Source organism: Daktulosphaira vitifoliae, unplaced genomic scaffold (assembly GCF_025091365.1).
Source record: "Daktulosphaira vitifoliae isolate Bord-2020 unplaced genomic scaffold, ASM2509136v1 Scaffold_3, whole genome shotgun sequence".
Taxonomy (NCBI): domain Eukaryota; kingdom Metazoa; phylum Arthropoda; class Insecta; order Hemiptera; family Phylloxeridae; genus Daktulosphaira; species Daktulosphaira vitifoliae.
In genome coordinates this window covers 18455942-18478668 of record NW_026099574.1, presented here as the reverse complement: position 1 = coordinate 18478668, position 22727 = coordinate 18455942, and the positions used below count along the sequence as shown (strand labels likewise).

The 22727-nt window shown below is 25.7% G+C and overlaps 4 protein-coding genes across 10 annotated transcripts; 2 read left to right on the top strand and 2 right to left on the bottom strand.

Annotated features, from left to right (window-relative positions):
• Positions 1-371: 371 nt before the first annotated feature.
• On the bottom strand, positions 372-1172 carry LOC126902068 (uncharacterized). The gene has a single exon (XM_050679090.1). It carries the CDS (start codon positions 1170-1172, stop codon positions 372-374), a length of 801 nt encoding a protein of 266 aa, XP_050535047.1.
• A 4800-nt stretch (positions 1173-5972) lies between these two features.
• On the top strand, positions 5973-15266 carry LOC126902728 (synapse-associated protein of 47 kDa). Of its 6 annotated transcripts, XM_050680299.1 has the most exons (10): positions 5973-6122; positions 6212-6378; positions 6446-6628; positions 6744-6811; positions 7451-7572; positions 8603-8740; positions 10518-10657; positions 10712-10839; positions 12118-12258; positions 14211-15266. In XM_050680299.1, exons 2-10 carry the CDS (start codon positions 6254-6256, stop codon positions 14327-14329), a joined length of 1164 nt encoding a protein of 387 aa, XP_050536256.1. In that variant the 5' UTR covers positions 5973-6122; positions 6212-6253; the 3' UTR covers positions 14330-15266. The 6 variants fall into 6 exon arrangements, with proteins under 6 accessions (XP_050536256.1, XP_050536257.1, XP_050536259.1 ...); XM_050680300.1 differs by lacking the exon at positions 14211-15266 and adding an exon at positions 13764-13925 and having other exon boundaries at positions 6005-6378; XM_050680302.1 differs by lacking the exon at positions 14211-15266 and adding an exon at positions 13303-13737 and having other exon boundaries at positions 6005-6378.
• Positions 14586-18216, bottom strand: LOC126902730 (ER membrane protein complex subunit 6). 2 transcript variants are annotated; one of them, XM_050680307.1, is made up of 5 exons: positions 18016-18214; positions 17790-17950; positions 15388-15480; positions 15247-15266; positions 14586-14731 (listed from the first exon to the last, which is right to left on the bottom strand). In XM_050680307.1, the coding sequence occupies exons 1-5, from the start codon at positions 18044-18046 to the stop codon at positions 14701-14703; spliced, it is 336 nt and encodes a 111-aa protein (XP_050536264.1). In that variant the 5' UTR covers positions 18047-18214; the 3' UTR covers positions 14586-14700. The 2 variants fall into 2 exon arrangements, with proteins under 2 accessions (XP_050536264.1, XP_050536265.1); XM_050680308.1 differs by lacking the exon at positions 15247-15266 and having other exon boundaries at positions 18016-18216.
• A 184-nt stretch (positions 18217-18400) lies between these two features.
• Positions 18401-22727, top strand: LOC126902727 (protein Pixie). The gene is made up of 8 exons (XM_050680298.1): positions 18401-18572; positions 18683-19132; positions 19230-19437; positions 19921-20107; positions 20165-20286; positions 20344-20628; positions 21300-21847; positions 22607-22727. Exons 2-8 carry the CDS (start codon positions 18704-18706, stop codon positions 22652-22654), a joined length of 1827 nt encoding a protein of 608 aa, XP_050536255.1. The 5' UTR covers positions 18401-18572; positions 18683-18703; the 3' UTR covers positions 22655-22727.

Here is a 22727-nt window from a genome sequence, read left to right as displayed (position 1 = left end):
AAGACGTTTGGTACGGCAATCCGGCAGCAAGTGGTAGTATGCCATGAAGTCGGAACCAATGATAGGAGTACTCACGTCGGCGACAATAAAACTCCACGGGAAACTGCGTCGAAGTCCTAAATTCAAATTGAGATGGACCGTCCCGTAAGTTTTTATGGTACTGTTGTTGGCCGCGCTGAGGTCGTAATCGGTGGCATGGCGTCGTTCCCGTAGTAGCCGTTGAGGGTAACAAGATAAGTCGGAACCGGAGTCGACTAAAAATTGGCGTTTTGTTATTTGATCTGTAACAAACAGGCGGCTGCTCGGGTTCGGACAGTCTGTTGCCGCCGCTACTGACTGTCGTTGGAGTTTTCCTGATACTTGCAGGGAGCCTAGCATTTGGTAGCCTTTTCTCCATAAGTGCTATGATACCAACACCATCCTTTGCCGTTAGTCAGTTCCACGTTTGAACGGTTACGTGACCTAGAGCGGGAACGTTGCGGGCGTTTAGCACATAATTCGCTTACCTGTTTTGTGAGTGCTTCAATGGCAGCTAAAACATCGAGTTCCTTTTTATTGTTCGTCGTGGCAACAGCATGGACGAATTGCGAGGGGGCTGGCTGCACTTCAACAATTTTGTCAGCCAGCTCGGCTACCTTATCCAGAGGAAGCTCTGATTGTGCGGTTAAAATAGCTTGTGCATGTGATGGTAGACGGCGGAGCCAAAGTTGACGTAAAATATTGTCTTGTAATGTAGTAGTGCCGGCAAGGGAACGGAGATGTCGTAAGAACTGTGATGGCTTACGGTCACCTAGTTCTTCTTCATTGATGAGTTGCCGCACACGTTGTTCTTCTGAGATAGACAACCGTTCAACGAGTTTTGCGCGTAGATGTTTGTAGCGTTCAGTAGGCGGTGGGTTAGTAATAATATCCTCTACTTCGGCGGCGTAACGCGTATCAAGCTGAGCCACAACATAATTAAATTTTGTTTCCTCACTTGTTATTCCCGAGATTGCAAACTGCGAGTCAACCTGTGAGAACCATAAGCTCGGTCTTTCGGACCAGAAAGGTGGCAACTTGACGGCAACGCGATTCACTGAAGCTGTTGGATATTGCTGTGCCTGTAGTGCTGCAAGGCGAGCGTTTTCTTGGCGTAACTCCTCCAATTGATTGCGTAGTTCTTCGGGGTTCATACTTGTTATCGTCGAGGTCACCAATGTAGCGAGGTGTAATATATATAGAAGTAATAAACACTTTTGTGATTTAATAACAACTATACTATATTACAACGAACTAACAAATAACAAATAACAGCGAAAGACGAAGCGCGTTTAAGACAGAGTGCGTAAGTGATTGACTGATCGATTGATTGACTGGAGCGACGATCTTGCCCTTAAATAGTCAGAGGAATCTTCTAGAGGCGGCGGCGGAACTCTCTAGAACATTCGACCGCCACACGCTTATGTAGAGCGACGATTCTTCTAGAGGCGGCGGCAGCCGAACATTCTAGAACATTCGACCGCCACAGACTGATACCATTGTTCAAGTCAAAACTATTATCAAGAAAATCCAAAGTAATCTTATATAAAGTTTTGGTTAAACCAGTAGCTTTATACGCAAGCAGTACCTGGGCGACAACAAAAGCTGATGAAAAAGAGTTAGAAGTATTTGAGAGAAAGGTGTTGAGGAAGATATTTGGCCCAGAGAGAAACAATGAAGGAGAATATGAAATATAAAGCAATAAAAACTTGAAAAAACTATATAATGAACCTACCATTGTTGGGACCTTAAAAAGCGTGTGAATAGGATGTATGGAGATTGGAATGACTAATTGGACAAGTAACCGCTTGGAAACCAAAGTTAAAGAGACCCAGAGGAAGACCCAGATAAAGATGGACAGATAGAATAAAAGAAGACTTGAAGATGTTGGGAGTAAGAAATGCGGAAGAAACGGCAAAAGATAGAGGAGAGTGGGGGCAGGTGGTTGTTGCGGCAATGGGCCTGAAAGGCCTGTAAAAAGCCAAAAGAAGAAGAAGTTGAAAAAGTTAGTTTTTGTAAAATAGTATTTTAAATCCCCTCCCTGTGAGTAGGTTAAGTGTTATATTTTCAAAAAAATGATATCAAATAAAAGGAAAATATCTAAGGTTTTAATATAAAAAAAATTATGTTGATTTGTTGATATTTGAAAAAGTTATGGAAGTTTAAAAAAAAAAAATTGAAAAAAAAGTCAAAATTTAACGATTATAAAAATTGTAATTTTTTTGGAGATTTACCCCAATTGCGGGGAACGAGGGAAAATTTTTCAATTTTTAAGGGTAATATTTTCAATTAGATACGATTTGTGAACTTTTGACGTATTGTTGAATGAAATCGGTCCAGTGAGAGCTGAGAAAAAGTGGCAATAGACATCATGGTAAAATTAATACCTTCTCAGCTTCGCATGAAGCTAATAAACGGTAGCACAGTGGGGCCACAGCACAGTGTGAGCGTGATATAGTTGGAACAAGTATAGATAATATCTGATAGTGATTGAAATCATTATCATAAGAAACGCTCTATGCAAACCTGTAGTGTTTAATTTTAAGAAATTGGTGGATCATTCAAAAGCAAAATTAACTCTTACTTAGTTTCATTGTTCCTAATTAGTAGTTCTATAATTTATAAGTATAATATATGATTAAATATCTATTAAAGTAATTCAATGTAGTATGAAATTGTTATTTAATAATTTACTATTGTAATTTTTACGGAGGAATTATAAAAAATTTTAAAATAGTTAATATTTTTATGGCAAACGTATAAAATTGAAAAGCCTGATGCAAAACTTTTCAGAAGATAATTTGTTTTTAATTATGAATAAATGGTCTTCAAGGAATTTTCAACCTAGCCAAAAATTTACAAATTAGCGCAATTTATATATATCTTAAATTAATGCTTATGTAATATACTTTAATTTGAAAACAAAAATTGACCTCTGGATTTGTTTTCATGGTAAAAATGACTACCGTATTCAAAAATATGCAATTTTTGTGTTAATATTTTGGGTTTTGTATTTTATTTTAAAATACCTGACAAGGTGAGTACACTGATTTACATAAATATTATATAAATCAAATTGATATAGCATAGAAAGTTAAACTTGGTTAATTTTTTTTGCTTTTTTTAAGTCTAGAAAAATTACTTTGAAATTTAAATTAGCTTAAATTGCTATTATTTTCAGTCAACGGAGGCGACATACGGTTGCTGCTGAGTCGGCAACACTACTCGCTTAGGGTACAAGGTTCCAACCCGCTTATGGCAAGGAACTTTTTGAATTTTTTTCTTAATTCTTTTTAAGTTAGAAAAAATTGTCTACTCATTTGATTTTTATCTTATTTAGATTCAATAAAGATCAAGGATCCCATCACTGTAGTCGCCCCTCGTGAGAAGTAATTTCTTATTCATATTAAAATTATTTTACTATATGGTTTTTTTGTAACTATCATTTAATTTCTCAGCTTTAACTTGTGCCATGTCTTCCATACAGATAACTAAAATTATATTTTCTGATGTTTTCAAAGTATTATTAACAAATTAAGTTTAATAAGATAATAGATTTCAACTACAATATTAAATCATTTTACTTTGTAATTTATTATTTTTTTTACTTTATTTGTGTGTGCAACTACTACTAGACTATAATATTCCAAATTTTTTGTTAACATGTTGCCATATAAACAATTTCTAAAAAAAATAATTTTTAGTTTCACCTGAATTTAACAATGAATTTTTACAATTATAATCAAATTTTATAATACGCTTTATTGAGTAGATCTTTATAATAATTTTTTTTGATTGGTTTTTTCATTTCAATTGTAGAACCTTTTTAAACACTAAAAGTTACTAGGAAATGATTACTATTATTTTTATTTAAGTTATCTATTACGATAAAAATCCAAAACAATATTGAGCTTTCCTGATAAATTTACTATAAATAGTAATTATAAAATTTCCTGACTACATAATAATTTTAACTAAAAATTGTTTTATTTTTCATAAAATGTTGAAATTGACATTAAATAGAATTTCAAACTTGCTAGTTGAGCTAAGAGTTATGGTTAAATTAATTTTTTTTTATTAGAAACTATCCCTAAAAACAACTTTAAAGAACCAAAATATGGATTAAAAATGATATTATTAGCTTCGACGAGAAGCTGAGAAGGTATTAATTTTACTATGATGTGTATTTTTTTGTGTCTGTTACCACTTTTTTTCAGCTCTCACTGGACCGATTTCATTCAACAATACGTCAAAAGTTCACAAATCGTATATAATTGAAAATATTACCCTCAAAAATTGAAAAAATTTCCCTCGTTCCCCGTAAATGGGGGAAACCTCCAAAAAAATTACAAATTTAAAAATTGCTAATTTTTGAAAATGTTGACATTTTTTTTGCTTAAAACTGCCATAACTTTTTCAAAAATAAACAAATCAATATAATTTTTTTTTTTTGTAGATGCTTGATGTCTTTACCTATCATTTGGTATATTTTTTTTATAAATTTAACCCTTTACCAGCCCACAGGGGAAGATTCAAAATGATAACATTTTCACAAAAAATTAACTTAACATTTGAAAGTGTTCCGGAAATACTGACACTTTTATATATATCTAAAATTAAAGCTAATGTAATATACTTTATTATGGAAAAAAAAAAATTTCGGACTTTATTTTATCTTCATGGTGAAAATGGCTACTGAATGCTATTTTTGTGTGAAAATTCTCGATTTTATTTTTTACATTTTTAACTTTAAAATGTTATAACTTTTTGAAAATTGTATGGATCAATACAATTTTTTTATAAGAAATAATATTTATATTCTTCTTTCATTCAACATACTTTTTTTTTAAATCGGACCATTTCCCTTAATACAGGGGGGTTCAAAACATAAAAATGCATATAGAAAGTAGAACTTTTTCAACTTAATTTTTGAAAGTGTTCCGGAAATACTGCCACTTTTATGTATATCTTAAATTAAAGCTTATGTAATATACTTCAATATAAAAAAAAAAAAAATTCGGACTTTATTTAGTTTTCATGGTGAAAATATTTACCGTATTCAAAAATATGTTATTTTTGTGTTAAAATTCTTGGTTTTGTATTTTATTTTATTATAAAGGGATTACACTGATTGATAAACTTTTTTTTTATATGAAACACTATCTACAGATTTGCATCGAAGCGTTTTTTATGATAGTGATTTTAATCACTGTCAGATATCATCTATACTGGACCTAACTATGCCACGACCCCACTGTGCTGGAATTTTTTTTAATATAATAAAAATCAGTAATAATTTGAAAACATGTTTTCTTTTTTTTAATTATTTTTTTATATGGAAATACTCATTTTTTAAAGATTAGTAATAATATCAAAACTAAAAATGATAGAAATGGTCTAATTGCTGATTTGAAAACAGCGCGAATAGTTAATTTAGAAATGTATATTTTTTCTTCTGATTAAAATTCCATGTAGTACAGTGTATTTATTAATAAGAAACAAACAATTTTTATTGAAAAGTATTGCATCAAGCCCGTTAAATTTTTATACACGTTAATAGTTAAGTAATATAAAACTACTATATTATTTTTATAATATCTTCGTAAATATTACACAATATTAAATTATTATTTATTCATATTTTATACTTTTAAATCAAAGAACCACTAATCAGGGTATATAAAGGATATAGGAGTTAATTTTGTTTTTGGAATAATCCACTAATTTCTTAAAATTGAACACTATCTACAGATTTGCATCGAAGCGTTTTTTATGATAGTGATAATTATCATTGTCAGATATCATCTATACTTGTCTCAAACTATGCATCATCCCTACTCTGTCACGACCCCACTGTGCTAACGTTTTTAATTATGTGATAAGAATTCAAGTGACGTAAAAATGAAAAATCCATATCACAGAGTTACCACTACACAAATACTACTAGATGTTCCTATGGGAGTATACGATAGACAGCAGTAATAACACTACTCGCGTATTTGTTTTGGTGGTGAGCGGGCCTTGGGCCAACCACAGCACATCATGATACCTCAATCCAGTTGAGTGTCTGGCGCGTGAGCGTGTTGTTGGGCGTTGCTGATTCAGTAAATCGCTTAAATTTTATTCCACTAAATTTCGTATTTATAATTATATGTTCATTCCAATAAAAACATTCTGATTAATTTTTGTGTAGGATAAAATATTTGTACAATTGTGTCCATAAAACCACAACAAAATGTTTAACGGAATCACTAGTCAAGTAAGCAGTTGGATTGGTAAAAAGCAAGAAGATGTCGAAGAGACTGTCCCTTCTCCAAAGACAGAATTACCTGAAGATATTGATAATAAACCTGACATAAGGTATTTTGATTGGAGTACTATTGTTGATTTAAAGTTTATCTATAATCTTATATATTTTACTATTTAGTCCAACAAAACCACCCAGTAAATTGGAGATGTTGGGAAATGTTAAAAACCAAATGTCAAGTTGGTTAGGAAGTGGTATATCTGGACTACGTAAGAGTGATAGTGAAGTTGTACCTGATCCTCCAGCAGAACTTTTACAAGAGGCAACTGATGAGTCTAAAGAAAAAGAAGATGACAACTCAAGGTAATTAGAATTTAATATTGTTTTACATTAATTTCTTCTTGTTATACATTATATTTTTAAAAATTATGAAGTTCTGTTGAATCATTGATACTAGTTTAATTTATTATAAATGTAGTGCAACTGGGGATCCTGATACTCCTGTTTCAGAAACAGAAGATGATCTTGGGACTACTCAAGGAAATGGTAATTAAATTTAAATATTAAAATCAATTAAAGTATATTTTATTATTTAACCACTTAGGGACAAAAAAAAAAAGTTAAAAAAAAAGAATTACATTTAGATACAATTCAATTTCATGAAGTATTAACATGGTCCTAATTACTAAAATATTCAAATTATATGACAAATATTATTGTTCATTAGTTGACTTGACAAGACATTATTTATATGAAAAACTTAAAATTATCAATAACAAATCACACACCATCAACTATTTTTCAAGAATAGCCTAATGTGTTAGAACAAAAATTGGGTATTAAGTTAAACATATTTTTGGAATATTAGATTTCATTGTTCATTTGTCTTTTTTAATTATTTATTTAATCCCAATGTTTTTATTACCATTAAATATTTGAAACTACATTATGTTTTTTAAATTAACTTTTTAGAATTTATCAAATTTAAATGAAACAATAAAATTCTTATTATTTTAGTCTACCTTTATTGATTTATTTTAATTATATTGGATTAACAAATTTTAATTTCTTCATATGTAAAACTATTTAGTATTATTAAGTTGAATTTTATTCTAATATCTTATTTAGACTATTTATTATATTAAGTATTTATTTTTATTAAAAAAATTTATTTTCATTGTTTAGTTTCAAACAAAGCTTTACAAGGAGCGAAATCTTTTGGAAATTTCTTATACAGTGCTGTAAATAAAGCAGGAAAAACTGTAAGTGAAGCTGGAGCAAAAATTAAAAAAACTGTTGGAGATAATGTAAGTTAATACATATATATATATATATTTTATATTAATAATTAATATAGGATTAATAAAAATGTCCAAAAAAAATATTGATTTTAAATCAACGCAAATAATAAATTTCAATTTGAAATATTTATACTATTTTTTCAAAAAATGATTATTTTTATTAATTTTTGTTTTAAAATATTATTTATTTTTAACTAATAATATCTACAGTATTAACCTTATATGACTTTTAAATAATTCACTTTTTATGGTTTGAAATTAATAATTTTAATAAGTTTGTTATGTTATTTCAATTTTAGCTAAAAATTTTAAGCTTATATTCACTTTAAAGTGACATATCAGTTTGTATTTTTAGGATTTCACATGCATATATAGTGATAGTAATCAAAAAGCAGGGATGCTGTTTAATAGCAGCAGCAGTTTATTGATCCATTATCCACCCTTACACTCCCTTCCATTTCCTTTGTACTTAGCAGTTATTCTCAACCTTGACCTAAATAGGTATTACTCTTATCACTGTTTATTTAATAATATACATATACATGAACAAATGTTATAGAAATACAGGGTGATTTAGTTATGATTATACTTATTTGTAACATAAAATAATGATTTGTTCACAAAAAAATTACTCATAGTTTTATAATTATTCATAAACAAATTTACTGAAATTATTTTTGTTGGTCATTATTAATTAAACTATAGTTTGAATGATAAAATTGTTTAATGCTTACAGGAAAATCATTAAAAATAAATATTTTTAGTAATAAAGAAAAAATAAAACTCTAGTTCTATTAAGAAATAAAAAAAGAAGAATTTTTAAATTTTTAAATTAAAAATTAATTTGAAGTATTACTTTCTACTTTAAATATTTTAATAGCAACTAATTATGAATGACTATAACATAATCTGTACAAACGACATATAGGTTGTATATAGTTACTCTATAGATATATTAAGTTACTTGTATATTTATTATTATTATTATTTATCAAATTAATTAAAATTAAAAATTGAAGAAAAAAAATATTTTCAGGGAATACTTGGAGAATTAAATAAAGAGCAAGAATCATTTTTAAAAGACAAAAAAGACTGTAGTATTGCTGCAGTTCCACCTTGGGTTGGACATCCAAATGAAGAGGCAGTTAAGGCTGAATGTTTATCATTATCCACAGTAAGTAATATTAAATTTCTCAGTGTAATCAAATATATGAATTATTTTTCATCTTTTAATTTGAATGGTTATTTATGTTTTATTTCAAAAAAGAAATTGAACCTAGTACCATAGTTATAACAGTTAAATAAAATAAAATGAGTCTTTTTATTTTTAAAGCTATCATGTCAATTTTTTTAAATTGGAATTTTTAATTTAAATTGAATTTTATTTAAAATAACAATCTAATTGTAATCTATAATCTAATCTATTGATTTATTTTTATAGTTTAAATTGTAATATAGCTTACATTAAAAAAAGACATTTTTATCATCATTCCTTGTATGACAACATACAAAGACTATAAAAGGGTTATTAAAAAAAATTGTAGGCTTTTTAAACTGTGTGATTCCTCTTAATCTTAGGGGAATCCATGCTTATGGTAATTCTTTGTATTACTTTGTACATATCAATTGATAATAACACCACTTACCAATTATGGTTCATTGAATACCATTTACCAATCACGGTTTATTAATAAACTATACAACTTTTGGTGAAGTTTGATTTTTTTATTTGGTGGATTTCAAAATGAGTAACTTAAAAGAGCTTAAAAAGTAACTTAAAAAAGACTTAAATGTCAAATTCAGGAAATCTGTGACTGAAACTGTTAAAATGTTTAACATAACTTACAGTTGTAGTTATATGAAAACGAGAGAATATTTCAAGTAAGGTTTAGTTGAGAGTCAATTGAAGACGATGAACTACTTGATGTCATTCCACATCAATTATTAATCCATATGTTGACAAAATCAACCCTCTGGAAAGCAAAATGACTTTTAACAATTAGGGAGCTTCCAGAATAGCTTAGCATTATTACACTTGGATCTTCTTGTTAAATGTTGATTGAAAATTTGAAGTTGCTCCACATTGCTGTTAAATTTGTGCCTCAATTGATAATGAACTACCAAAAAGCCCATTATATCCAGCTTAAACAGGAACTGTTTGATTATGCAGAAAAGGATAAAAATTTCTTGTCAAGAATCATAATACATGATGCATCATGGGTGTACGGTTATGACATTAAAACATAGATTGAATTATCTTCAAAGATAAATGAAAATTCTCTCAGACCCAAAAAAGCTTACAAAGTTTGATCTAATATAAAGGAGATACTGATTGTTTTTTTTGTTGTCAAAGGTGTTGTTCACCTTGAGTACCTTTCTACAGATTCCAAAGAGAACTAGATTTACTATATTGAAGTTCTGAATCATTTTTCATTACCAGGATTATGAACTCTTCCACATTCTAGGATGAAAAACTAGCAGTTAATTAATTTTTCTATCATAAATATGCGTCAGCTTATTGAGATATCAGAACTCGTGAGTTTTTTGCCAAATAATTGATCACTGTACTTTACCACCCTATTCACCCTACTCCCTTTGATTTTTTCTTATTCTCTAAACTAAAAAGACCCCTGAAAGGAAAGAAATTTTATATAATTACCGAGATTAAAGCAAATGCGACAAAGAAACTGAAGGTAATTTCAGAAGAATCTTTTAAAGACTGTTTCTTATAAAGTGGAAACACTGTTGAGATAAGTATGTGTTAGGATTCAAGACTATTTTGGGATTGAAAATATAGTTTACTTTTATATACACCGTAATAAAATATTTTCATAGTATTATTAGTGCTGAAATTGCTGCATGAATGTTATTTAACAATAATAAAATAATAATATGAATTATTTAATTATAATATATAAAATTTTATTTTCAATTTTGTTATTACTTACTAGGATAGACGAAATTTTGTACGCAGTCCTCCAGTTGGAGTAGATTTCAATTTTGATTATACAACATCTTATCCCATAGCATTATCTATTTTGTCTGAAGATCCCAACTTAGAAAAAATGCGATTTGATCTTGTACCAAAAATGTAAGGCAATAATAGATTATTTTTTTCAATGTTTAAAATTATTTTGTATCATAGAATAAATGAAGAAAGTTTTTGGCAAAATTATTTCTACAGAGTTAACTTAATATGCAATGCAAATAATCTAGAAACATTAGATACAAAGGACTATAATGCAACATCAAATATTTCTATGGACTTAACAGGTAAACTTTTTTCAAAGTTATTTTTTAATTAGTAATTAATTAAAAAAATTGATTAAAATTTTATTTGTTGTCATTAAATTAAATTTTGAATTCATAAAAAATGAATTATTTTAGTAATATACTATTGCCAAAATTGTTTAATTTATATGCAATATACAAGAGCTCTTAAAAAAATTCACATCACCATAGTAATAAAAATAATCATTATTCAATTATTATGTAATTAAATTTTTTTCATTAAATTCAAAATTGAGATTTCTTATAAATTTATTATGCACCTATGCATGAATTTATAGTTCTGGCACTGTGTGATAGATTAACAAATGTGCATTTTTCAAGGTAAGGTAAACAAATTTAAGTAAATTAAAAAAATATATCACTACTATTGTTTATTCGTAGTGTATTATATTGTGATTAAATTTATTTAAGAAAAAGGTGAAAATTTTCATTCAATTTCAATTTTTTATGGATATTCGTTTATTTAACAAATAGTTGTATATTTACGATTTTTAAAATTTAGGTTAGTTACTCAAACATTTTGAATTGTAATTTGAACACAAAGAGGTTGCACAGACCTATTTTTTCTTTTATTTTATAATTGGACATTATTTTATATAAGATTTTCTTTTAATCAAATTGATTGAAAGAAAATTTTACACATTGTAGGCTGATAAAGCAAAAAAAGAAAAATTTTGATTTTGAAAGTGTATTATTTTAAAATTCAAGTTTGAAACTAAAAAATACAATTTTATCAATGTAAAAAATAACTGTGTTTTACATTGCAATAAGTCAAAAAAAATAATTTGTTTTCTTTTATACGCATTTACTGTAATTAAAGATAGAAAACGATGTTCCCATCTTTTTTTATTTCACAAGAATTGATCACTTGTGGCTAATATTATTTAAAATTAAAAAAATTAACTCAATATGTCATCAAAATTACTAAAAATTTGTGTATACATATTATATATGAGTATATCATCAGTGCTAAAGATATATGCTGTTGATATTTTTTAACATTAATGATGATAACATCACTCCATAGTTATCTATACTCGATTATTTAGTAATTTATGTGTCTTTTTGAATTAAAATAATATTTTAAATACATTTTAAAATTTTAATTTCTTACTTATTTTAATTTAGCAGTATTGATTATTTTGCATGAATGCAAATATTATTAAAGTTAATTTTTTTCTTAATAAAATTACTATGCACACATTTTATATAAACATATTTATTTGATTTTTATAAGTATTTATTCTTGTAATATACTAGACTCTGGAGATAATGCTTCTCACAATTATGTAAAAGAAACTGAATTTGTATCAGATACATTTGCAGTGCATGATTCTAAAGAAATAAATGAAATAAGAGAAAGTTTAAAGAAAAGTTTGGGTGTTAATTCTTCAGAAAATGGTAAGTAGATTGGTTTGCCCTTGTTTTCATTTAGAGACAGATTCATTTATGAACCTAAATAGTATAAAAAAATTAAAAAATAAATATTTATTTAAATTTATAGGAAAACAACATTTTTAGTTATGAATATATTATTATTTGTCAACTTTGTTTTCAATAACTTTCTAGAGGGTCTTAAAAAAAAAAAATCCAGCACAGTAGTGATGTACCATAGTTGGATCAAGTATAATGATATCTGACAGTGATTAAAATCACTATATTAAAAAAACACTTCGATGCAAATCTTTAGATAATGTTTAATTTTAAAAAATCGGTGAATTATTCCAAAAGCTACATAATCAGCTAGTTTCTTATTAATATCCTGATTAAGATAAAGTATGTCGAATGAAAAAGGGATTATTAAAAAATATTATTTCTTATAAAAAAATTGTGTTGATCCATACACTTTTCAATAAGTTATAGCATTATAAATTTAAAAATGTAAAAAATAAAATCGAGAATTTTCACACAAAAATAGCATTCAGTAGCCATTTTCACCGTGAAGATAAAATAAAGTCCGAAATTTTTTTTTTCCATAATAAAGTATATTACATTAGCTTTAATTTAAGATATATATAAAAATTTTTGGAGGTGTCCCCCATTTATGGGAAATTTTTTCAATTTTTTAGGGTAATGTCTTCGACTAGATACAATTTGTGATATTTTGACGTATCATTTAAAGAAATCGGTCCAGTGAGAGCTGAGAAAAAGTAGTGAAAAAAAAAAAAAAAAAAACATCATAGTAAAACTAATACCTTCTCAGCTTCACATCGAAGCTAATATTAATAGAATATAAAACGATAATCTAAATTCAAAGCATTTTATTTCTTTGCTACAATATATCTTATAAATTCTATATTAAAAAATTATTTTCTTCAAAATTGTTTTGGATTTCTGTATTTTCATAGTGGAAAATTATTAAGATTTAGGGAACATTTACAAAATTTAAGTTAATAAGTTCTCCTTATAGTGTGTGCATTTAAGTTTTGGTCTCTCTGTATATAGGGAAATTGCCAGATTTAAAAAAAAAGTATGTTGGATGAAAGGGTAATTATATTAAGTTTTTATAATTAAAAAAAATTGTATTGATCGATAATTGTTTAAAAATGATATAGCAATATAAAGTTAAAAATATATAATTAAGAATTTTAACACAAAAATAGCTTTTTTTTAACTACAGCTGCCATATACACATATAAGTTAAGTCTGCTTTAAGTTTTGAAGATTTCCCCTATTTACGGGGCACAAGAGAAATTTTGTTAATTTGTAATGGTAATGTCTTTGACTGGATACAATTTGTAATTTTTTGACGTATTGTTGATATAAATCTGTGTAGTGAAATCTAAAATAAAGTGGTAACAGACACACACACAAAATAATAGTTATAAAAATTAAAAAAATAGTATCTCAGCTTCGTATTGAAGCTTATACTTATTTATTATATTATTAAAAATTGTTTTTTGTAGCCTTGAATTTAGTTTATCAGTGTTCAAAAATCTTGAATGTTGCTTCTTGACAAATAAAATGCATGAAGTAGCTATTATATGTTTAGTAGAATAATTTTTTTCTGATCATGTAAATTAATGTGTATATAGTTTTGATAAGTTCAATTAATATGGAACATCCAATTCATGTAATAGATTTAATATAAGAATTTATTTAATTCATTTATTATATAATTAGAATTTAGGATTTTTAAAGCAAAAAAGTGTATATTTTTTGACAGCTTGAACAGTATGATCAATTTTCAACTACAAGGTGACTTTAAGTGCTTCTTTCTTTTACCTTTGAGGAATGTGTTTAATCTTATACTCGCTTTATCCTTTATCCTTAACGTGTAACACTTATTAAATCTTAACATATTTTCTCTTATCCTTGTGTGATTATTAAATGTTTTCGGAACCGGTTTGTAGAACATCATTGGGAACATGAATTGGACACTGAGCTGAATGAATATGAAATAATTAAAAGTAATGAAAATGATATATCAGATAAACCAAATGATGACTGTATTATATATGATATTAAATAAATTCATGCTATATTTCAAGGAAGTCTTAGTTTTAATATTCTGTTCCATAATAAAATGTATACAAATATTTTAAAATTTTATACTTTTATCTATTTAGAATATTGATAATAATTGACTGGTTCTTAGTTTTTATTAGAATTATTTCTATATACTATATTTAATCTAATATTAATTACCATTTATAGTTAGTTTAATAAATGTTGTTACTAGTGATAATTGTTTTTTATTAATTTAAACTATTCATATAAAATACTCATTATAGCAATAATTTATGTTTATTTTTATTATATTTTTTACATCAACAAAACTATGTGTAAACTATCTTGATGGCTATTTTTATGTGCTTCTATTTTTTTTATTCTATGCAATAATCAATACACATGTACCATTCCATATAAAAATCTATAAATATGATTAAGGGTAATATGAGTAGTAAGAAATTTGTACATTTTGTTTGAGTAATATATTTGCTAACAAAATATTTTCATCTTTATGGGAAGTTTTTGAATAATACTTATATTATTTGATTCGTAATAATTTCACATCAAGTTTGAATTAATTGAAGTTAACTTTTTTTAATTTTATGATTTATATTAATATTAATTAATGATTCTTAAATTTTTTAACTCAAATTCATAATAGTAATAATAATAAACCAAATAACAATAGAATGTTCGTAAATTATATCTTAAACTAATATAGACTTTATAATAATAAATTTTCTGATTGATTCTGACACTATATAAATAAAAAAAGGTGTAGAACTGTTTTCAACAAAGTTGATAGTTTAGGAGTTTTTCAACAAAAAAAAGTAATCTTGGTAATATTGTACTATGTATTATTTGTTAATATGTAAAAAATTCTGAAATAATATTTAAGTTAAAATAAATATAATTATTTTAATCATAAAAGGATACGTCCAAAATAATACATATGTCTGAAAAAACATGTTAAGAAATAAATTAATGTAAGACTTATAGTATAATTATTTTACTTTTGAATAAAAATACACAGTTGTGTAATATTTTTAAAATGTAATGAAGTTTTTAAAAGGATACAAAAAGTCCACTGAAAAATCCTCCAGTTAGTAAACTATGTCTGTTTAAAAAGTATTTTTGCCAACATTTGCCTGCTTTAAATAATAAAAGTCCCTAAAATTTAAAAAACTTTGATTAGTACACTTTAGAAAATTTGATTTATACTTACATACAGTATAATTCTAAAAAGTCAATTAGTTATAAAAATGTGACCTTATAATTATTATATAATATTTTTATTATATAATTTAATTTATTAAAATTATAATTTTTATACCTATTATTATATAATAATTTTTTTTTTTTAACGTGATATATTGTTTTTATTACTTTAACATATTGTTATTTTTTTAATTTATAAATGTTGTATTAATTATCCATAAAATAAATTTATACTATGTAATAATGTAAGATAATTATAGCTTGATTATTTTTTAGATAAATGTAGTAAACAAAATTGATCTGTTATATTATTAATATTTTAAAGGACTTATTATAAAAATATACGCGAAGATAATAATTTGTTTGAATATATATGTGTTTATTTAATAGGTTATTAATAATAGCGAAATATTTTCTTAATATAATATAATTATTATATTATATTGAAATAATAGTTTAAATTTTACAGTTTTAAAAAATAATAAATTTGTTTTTTTTTTAGATTTGAAAATATCAATTTTTTTAAAAATGTTTGAGAAGTTGTTAAGTACTTATTAATTACTTATCAATAAATAAAAATAATGAGTTATTATTGTGGTGTTACAAGTATTTTCATACATAGAGTGAATATGTAACGTGGGTGGAGTATAATTAAATATATCAGTACAAGTTGTATCCCCGTATTACAACCCACTTTATGTATTAAAATGCTTATACTCAATAGTTATTCATAAGTTGTTACCCATCAAAATTTTTTGGAAGAAAAGGATAATTTTAAAATTTCAAAAAATATAAATTTTAAGATTATTTTATATACATTAGAGAAAAAATGAAAAAAAAAACTCATAATATTTGCTATATCAAATGTTATTAAACATGGTGGGCAATTCTCCATAAATGGTAAGTTAAAAAAGCATTAAATTCAACCAGGAAAATATCAGTTTACAGTATATAGATTGATCTTGATAATATGGTTCTGATGTAGTACACCATACACAGTAATTGATGATTGAAACGGCACCATTATTAATATTTACAGTCCCTTATACAGAGGGTGCACGGGTCTTTTCTCCCCTCTTAAAATAATTTTTTTTCTGATTTATAATTATTATACATAATTTATTGTTCTGGAGTTAATTTGATTATACCACTCGGGGCAAAACTTTTTTAATAATCTCTCGTATAAGGTGAACAGACAGATTTTTTGGTGATTCTGCTTTTTCATAGACTAGCACTACTGTGGTTCTATAAACAGTTAGATTATCAAGATTCTTTTATGCTTAATTTTATTGTGTCAGTTGTAATTAAAACTATTTATAAATTTAAGTGTTTTAGAAAAAAAATTTTTGTAAGAAAATAATTAATACCTGCAGTTTAAATCTATCAACAAGTTGGTTGATTGGATAAAATTTCCAACAAACTAGTTAGAAATTCTTATTTAAGTAGAAATTTCAAATATTTTAAAACAATATTTAGTTTTACTATCATATTATACTATTGTAATGCAATAGTGTATTATACTAATACTATAAAATAATAACTTTTTTGAAAATTTTTTTAATTACACATGCATCTTTATTTAAAATAATATAATATATTATTTAAAATTATATATATATAATATAATATTTAGGTCCATCCTTTGTAACTAATAGAAGTTTCAACTTAATTTTTTTTATTGACAATATATGTAATAAACTAACTTATATAATAGAAAATGAGTGGTTGATAACTTTTGGAACATTGATTTAGATATTATTAACATTTTTGTTTTTAAACGGGAAAAGGAATCTGAGAAAGAAATGACTAACAATAAAAATAGCATCTAAGCTTTGCCTCTAGCCCGATATTTTAAAAGTTAAATGAAATTGTCCACACAAAAACCACTTCAATTAATATAATTAATTATTTAAAATATTATGAATATACTACAAACTGTAGTAATAAAATGCAGTGAGAATAAATTAAATATCAATTCTGTTATGGACTGATAAAATTCAATTGTAAAATGAAAAAATATACTGATATATAATTTGAATAATAAAGCATGTATAGAATAAAATTCATTCTTCTTCTTTTTTCTCGCCTTAAACCTATCTACTTGGGTTCAGCCAATAGAATTGGCTGATCCTAATTTATTTATTTAATAGAATAAAATTAATTAAAATTGTAAATAAATAAAAAAATTAATTTTAAAGTAATAAGTAAAAAAGACAAAAATTATTTTTTTTTAAAAATATCAATTTTTTCTAACTAATTACCCATAACATAAAAACTGAGAAAATGTAAAATATAAATCCTGATAATCCTGTTAAGCCTAAAATCCCAGCTGTGCTTCCAGATAATGCTGACATGGATGTACGACAATATTCAACAATTGAAGAATTATTTCTTAAAGCTGGTTCACTATATGATACTAACTCTGTATAAAGAAAATAAAATATAATGCTTAAAAAACATATTTTTAAGAATCTTTGATTATTATACCTTTAAATTTTGTTTCTGTATTTTCTGCCATATTTAAAAATGAGATCAAAATTTATTAGATAAAAATGAAAAATTCTAAAACTAAAATTTAAAAAACTTATAATTATAAAGAATCAAATTTTCATTTCGTTTATTTAAATAATTGAAGAACTTGTGAATTATTCAACATTATGATTTGTTAACAGTGTACGGTAATTAGCATAGATATATAATAAATATATATATATATGTTATATATCTGTGGTAGCTAGTTTACATATAAGTTTTATCATTTTCCATTATCAATAACTTATATGTTATCATTCTATAATCGCAAAAATTTTATATGTTCTCCTTGTGTTAAAGCGGTTCCTAACTTTAAGGTTATCACTGTCAACGTGTTTTTTTTAATTATAAAAATATTTCAGAGTTTTACTCTGTTTTTTTTATTTTAATAGAAGTTTAAGAATAACGGTACACGAATTGTACACATACAAGATTGGTGTACTAAATTTTGACTCTTAATGCAGTGATATCTTAAGAGTTTATCTAATTTTTAATTGTATCAGTTTTAACAGGTAAAGTTAGTCAATTATTTATTTTTATTTATTACAGATGAATTAGACACAAATTAATTTACTAATGGTTTAAAATTTAATTTATTTTTAATTGAATCATAATTTTTTAGTTCTCTTGAATATATATTTCAATGCCGCGAAACAAAGCTGTAGAGGAAACTGACAAACAAATTCGAATAGCTATTGTTAATAATGACAAATGTAAACCCAAGCGATGTCGGCAAGAATGCAAAAAGTCATGTCCTGTTGTCAGAATGGGAAAACTATGCATAGAAGTTGCTCCTAATGACAAAATAGCATCAATATCAGAAGAGCTATGTATTGGTTGTGGTATTTGTGTGAAAAAATGTCCATTTGAAGCTATAACAATTATTAATTTACCTAGTAATTTAGAAAAGGATACAACTCATAGGTACTCTAAAAATTCATTTAAATTGCATAGATTACCTACACCAAGACAAGGTGAAGTCTTGGGATTAGTTGGAACTAATGGAATTGGAAAATCTACTGCCCTTAAAATTCTTGCTGGGAAACAAAAGCCAAATCTTGGACGTTTTTCAGTCAGTTTTCTTTTATAATTTATTCAATAGATTGTTTTGTCAAATAAATTGAAATTATTCATATTCATTTGAAAGTAACTTAGCTTTAATATTATAGGATCCACCTGATTGGTCAGAAATCTTAAATCATTTTAGAGGTTCTGAACTACAGAATTATTTTACAAAAATTTTGGAAGATGATTTAAAAGCAATGATAAAACCTCAATATGTTGATCAAATCCCAAAGGCTGTAAAAGGAACTGTTCAGCAATTGTTAGATAAGAAAAATGAAAGAAATAATATTGAAGAAATTTGTGATTTTCTTGGTAATATATTAAGCTAATGATTTTGCTCAAATAATATTATAAAATATAACTTATTCAAAACTATATAAAATATACAATGTATTTTTATATAGTCAGACATCTTAAAGCAAGAATTTGGTTTTATGTAATAGTTGACTCAGTTGCCATTAAAACTCTGAATTTTTATTGTGTGAGCTATTAACTATTAAATAATGGAACTGTCATAAGTTCTGAAAGCAGTATAAATGTATCCTAGACACAATAAAAATGTGTATACTTCAAAAGTCTAATATTGTAAACCCAACGCGCTTATACCATTAAAATGTTCTCCAATAATATTTATCTTATAAAAAAAATTTTTTTTTTGTTTTTAAAAGAATTAAATTATTATATAACTGAAATCTAAAGAGTTTGACAACTAATTACTATTGTGATAATTGTATATTACAATTTATTATTTGATTAATTTTTTTATTAATATGTATATTTATTAAATTTTTGTAGAATTAGATAAAATTCGAGATAGATCTATTGATCAACTTTCTGGAGGAGAATTACAACGGTTTGCATGTGCCATGGTTTGTATACAAAATGGAGATATATTTATGTTTGATGAACCATCTAGTTATCTTGATGTGAAACAACGTTTAAAGGCTGCTCTTACAATTCGTTCATTAATAGCTCCTGATAAGTAAGTTATTATGATAACATTAATAATAATTTAAATAGTATCAAATTATTTTTTTAGGTATATTATTGTGGTAGAACATGATTTGTCAGTTTTAGACTATTTATCTGATTACATTTGTTGTCTTTATGGAGTACCTGGAGCCTATGGTGTAGTTACTATGCCTTTCTCAGTAAGAGAAGGTTAGTTTTTTACTTTATTTAAAAATTGATATTTTACAGATGAATTTCTATTTTTAGGAATTAATATATTTTTGGATGGTTTTGTACCAACTGAAAATCTTCGTTTTCGAGATGAAAGTCTGATATTTAAAGTGGCTGAAAGTGCAACTGAAGAAGAAGTAAAACGAATGACTCATTATGAGTATCCAGAGATGTCCAAAACTCTTGGAAACTTTTCTTTAAAAGTTGAAAATGGGCAATTTACTGATTCTGAAATTTTAGTGTTATTAGGTGAAAATGGTACTGGAAAAACCACATTTATTAAACTGTTGGCTGGAATTATGCCACCTGATGGTGCTAAAGGTGAGTCATAGTAATATATAGGACAGAACTAGTAAGAAGAAATGGCTTTATAAATGTAAACCTAAATGAAGGACTGTCTTGAGCTAAATCTAGTCTATGTTTTAAATAACACAAATACGCTAGGTCCTAGTGGCTAGGGTATATATTTATTCACACAATATTTCATGGTTATAATATGTTATAAATAAATTAAATAATAATATTTCTAGAAACATAATTGATAACAGATAATCTTTATTTTTCTTATATTTAAAATTAAAAAAAATAAAAAATAATATAATTTATTGAATTAAAAACTTTTTAAGAACATTAATTTTAATTGTTTACTCCTTAAATATTTTCAATTGATTTTAAGATTTAAATAAATCATGAATATCTAAGCCTTATATCTGGATGATTTTTTACTATATATTTTTAAGTTACTTTTTTCAGTCATTTCAACACTATACATTTAAACAATAAAAAAAAACTTAAGCATATTTAATATATATGTATATATATATATATATATATATATATTTAATTCTAATTTTAATACAATGCGCCAAAATGTATAAAAGTTTTTAAAACTAACTTTTAATCAATTTTCTCTTGGTGGTATTTTATTTCAAATATATTAATTATAATATTAACATTATTATATTCAATTATATATTTAAAATTTATTTTAGCTGATTTGCCTCGGTTAAATGTAAGTTACAAACCACAAAAAATTAGTCCAAAAAGTCAATGTTTAGTTAGAGTTCTTCTACATGAAAAAATAAGAGATGCTTATGTACACCCACAATTTGTGACAGAAGTTATGAAACCTTTGAAAATTGATGATATAATGGATCAAGAAGTTCAAAACTTATCAGGAGGAGAACTGCAAAGAGTAGCTATTGCACTTTGTTTAGGAAAACCTGCTGACATATATTTAATTGATGAACCATCAGCTTACTTGGATTCTGAGCAACGTTTAGTGGCTGCTAAAGTTATTAAAAGATTTATTTTACATGCTAAAAAAACTGGATTTGTGGTTGAGCATGATTTTATTATGGCAACATATTTAGCCGATAGAGTCATAGTCTTGGAAGGCCAACCATCTATTACTTCAACAGCCAATGCTCCTCAAGGCTTGTTAGCAGGAATGAATCGTTTCTTGGAATTACTTGGAATTACATTTAGAAGAGATCCTAATAACTTCCGCCCACGTATAAATAAAACAAATTCTGTAAAGGTAAGTTGAAAAGTATTAAAATTAGTAATTGACTAATTTTAGCGAAGAATTTATTAAATTTAATTTTGAGTGCTTTGTAAGAAATAGTAAATTAGACCCCTCAGTTTATTATATTTAATCAAATTTTAAGCTCAATGTTCAATATTTCTCTCAGCTGTACACACTAATTTGTCAGTTTAAATAAAAGTTTATCAACGTGTGAATTAGAAGTGCATGGTAGCCTAGTATGTCTCTATGACACCTTGGTTTGGCGATGTAATCCCTTGCCTTATTTTTATTACATTTTTGATAATAGATCGTTAATTCCCATTAAATTCTTTTGAAAAAAGAAAAAAATTTTACTGAAAATAAAATAAACTTTTGTTAATTACCCACTTTCAAATGGCTGAGTCATATTTAATTGTATGTAGTTTTTGAAAAAATAATTTTTCTATAGTATTTTTATCTTGTTTATTGCTTTTGTACATTTAAAATGTTTCTAATATGTAATTTATGATTAAAATAAACTACTAAAAATAATACTTATTTATTCATAGATTATAAATATTATAAATCAATTTAAATTGAAATTGTATAATTCTAAAATTTTAATAGAACATATAGAAGCCTACATGTGAATTATGTAAATATTTAATATCTATAAATATTCTCAATATTTTAAATCTTCTAGCAGGATATAGTTTCCTCTTAATTTGTAGTTATTACATTTTTACAATAATTTCAGGTATCTTCATATTAATTTGTGTTCCTTTTTTCCAGGATGTGGAGCAAAAAAGAGCTGGCCAATATTTTTTCTTGGAAGATTAAATTGTTATGTTAAACTTATTTTTTCAATGTATATTATTTACATTAAATATCATAAGTACAAATTTTGATATAA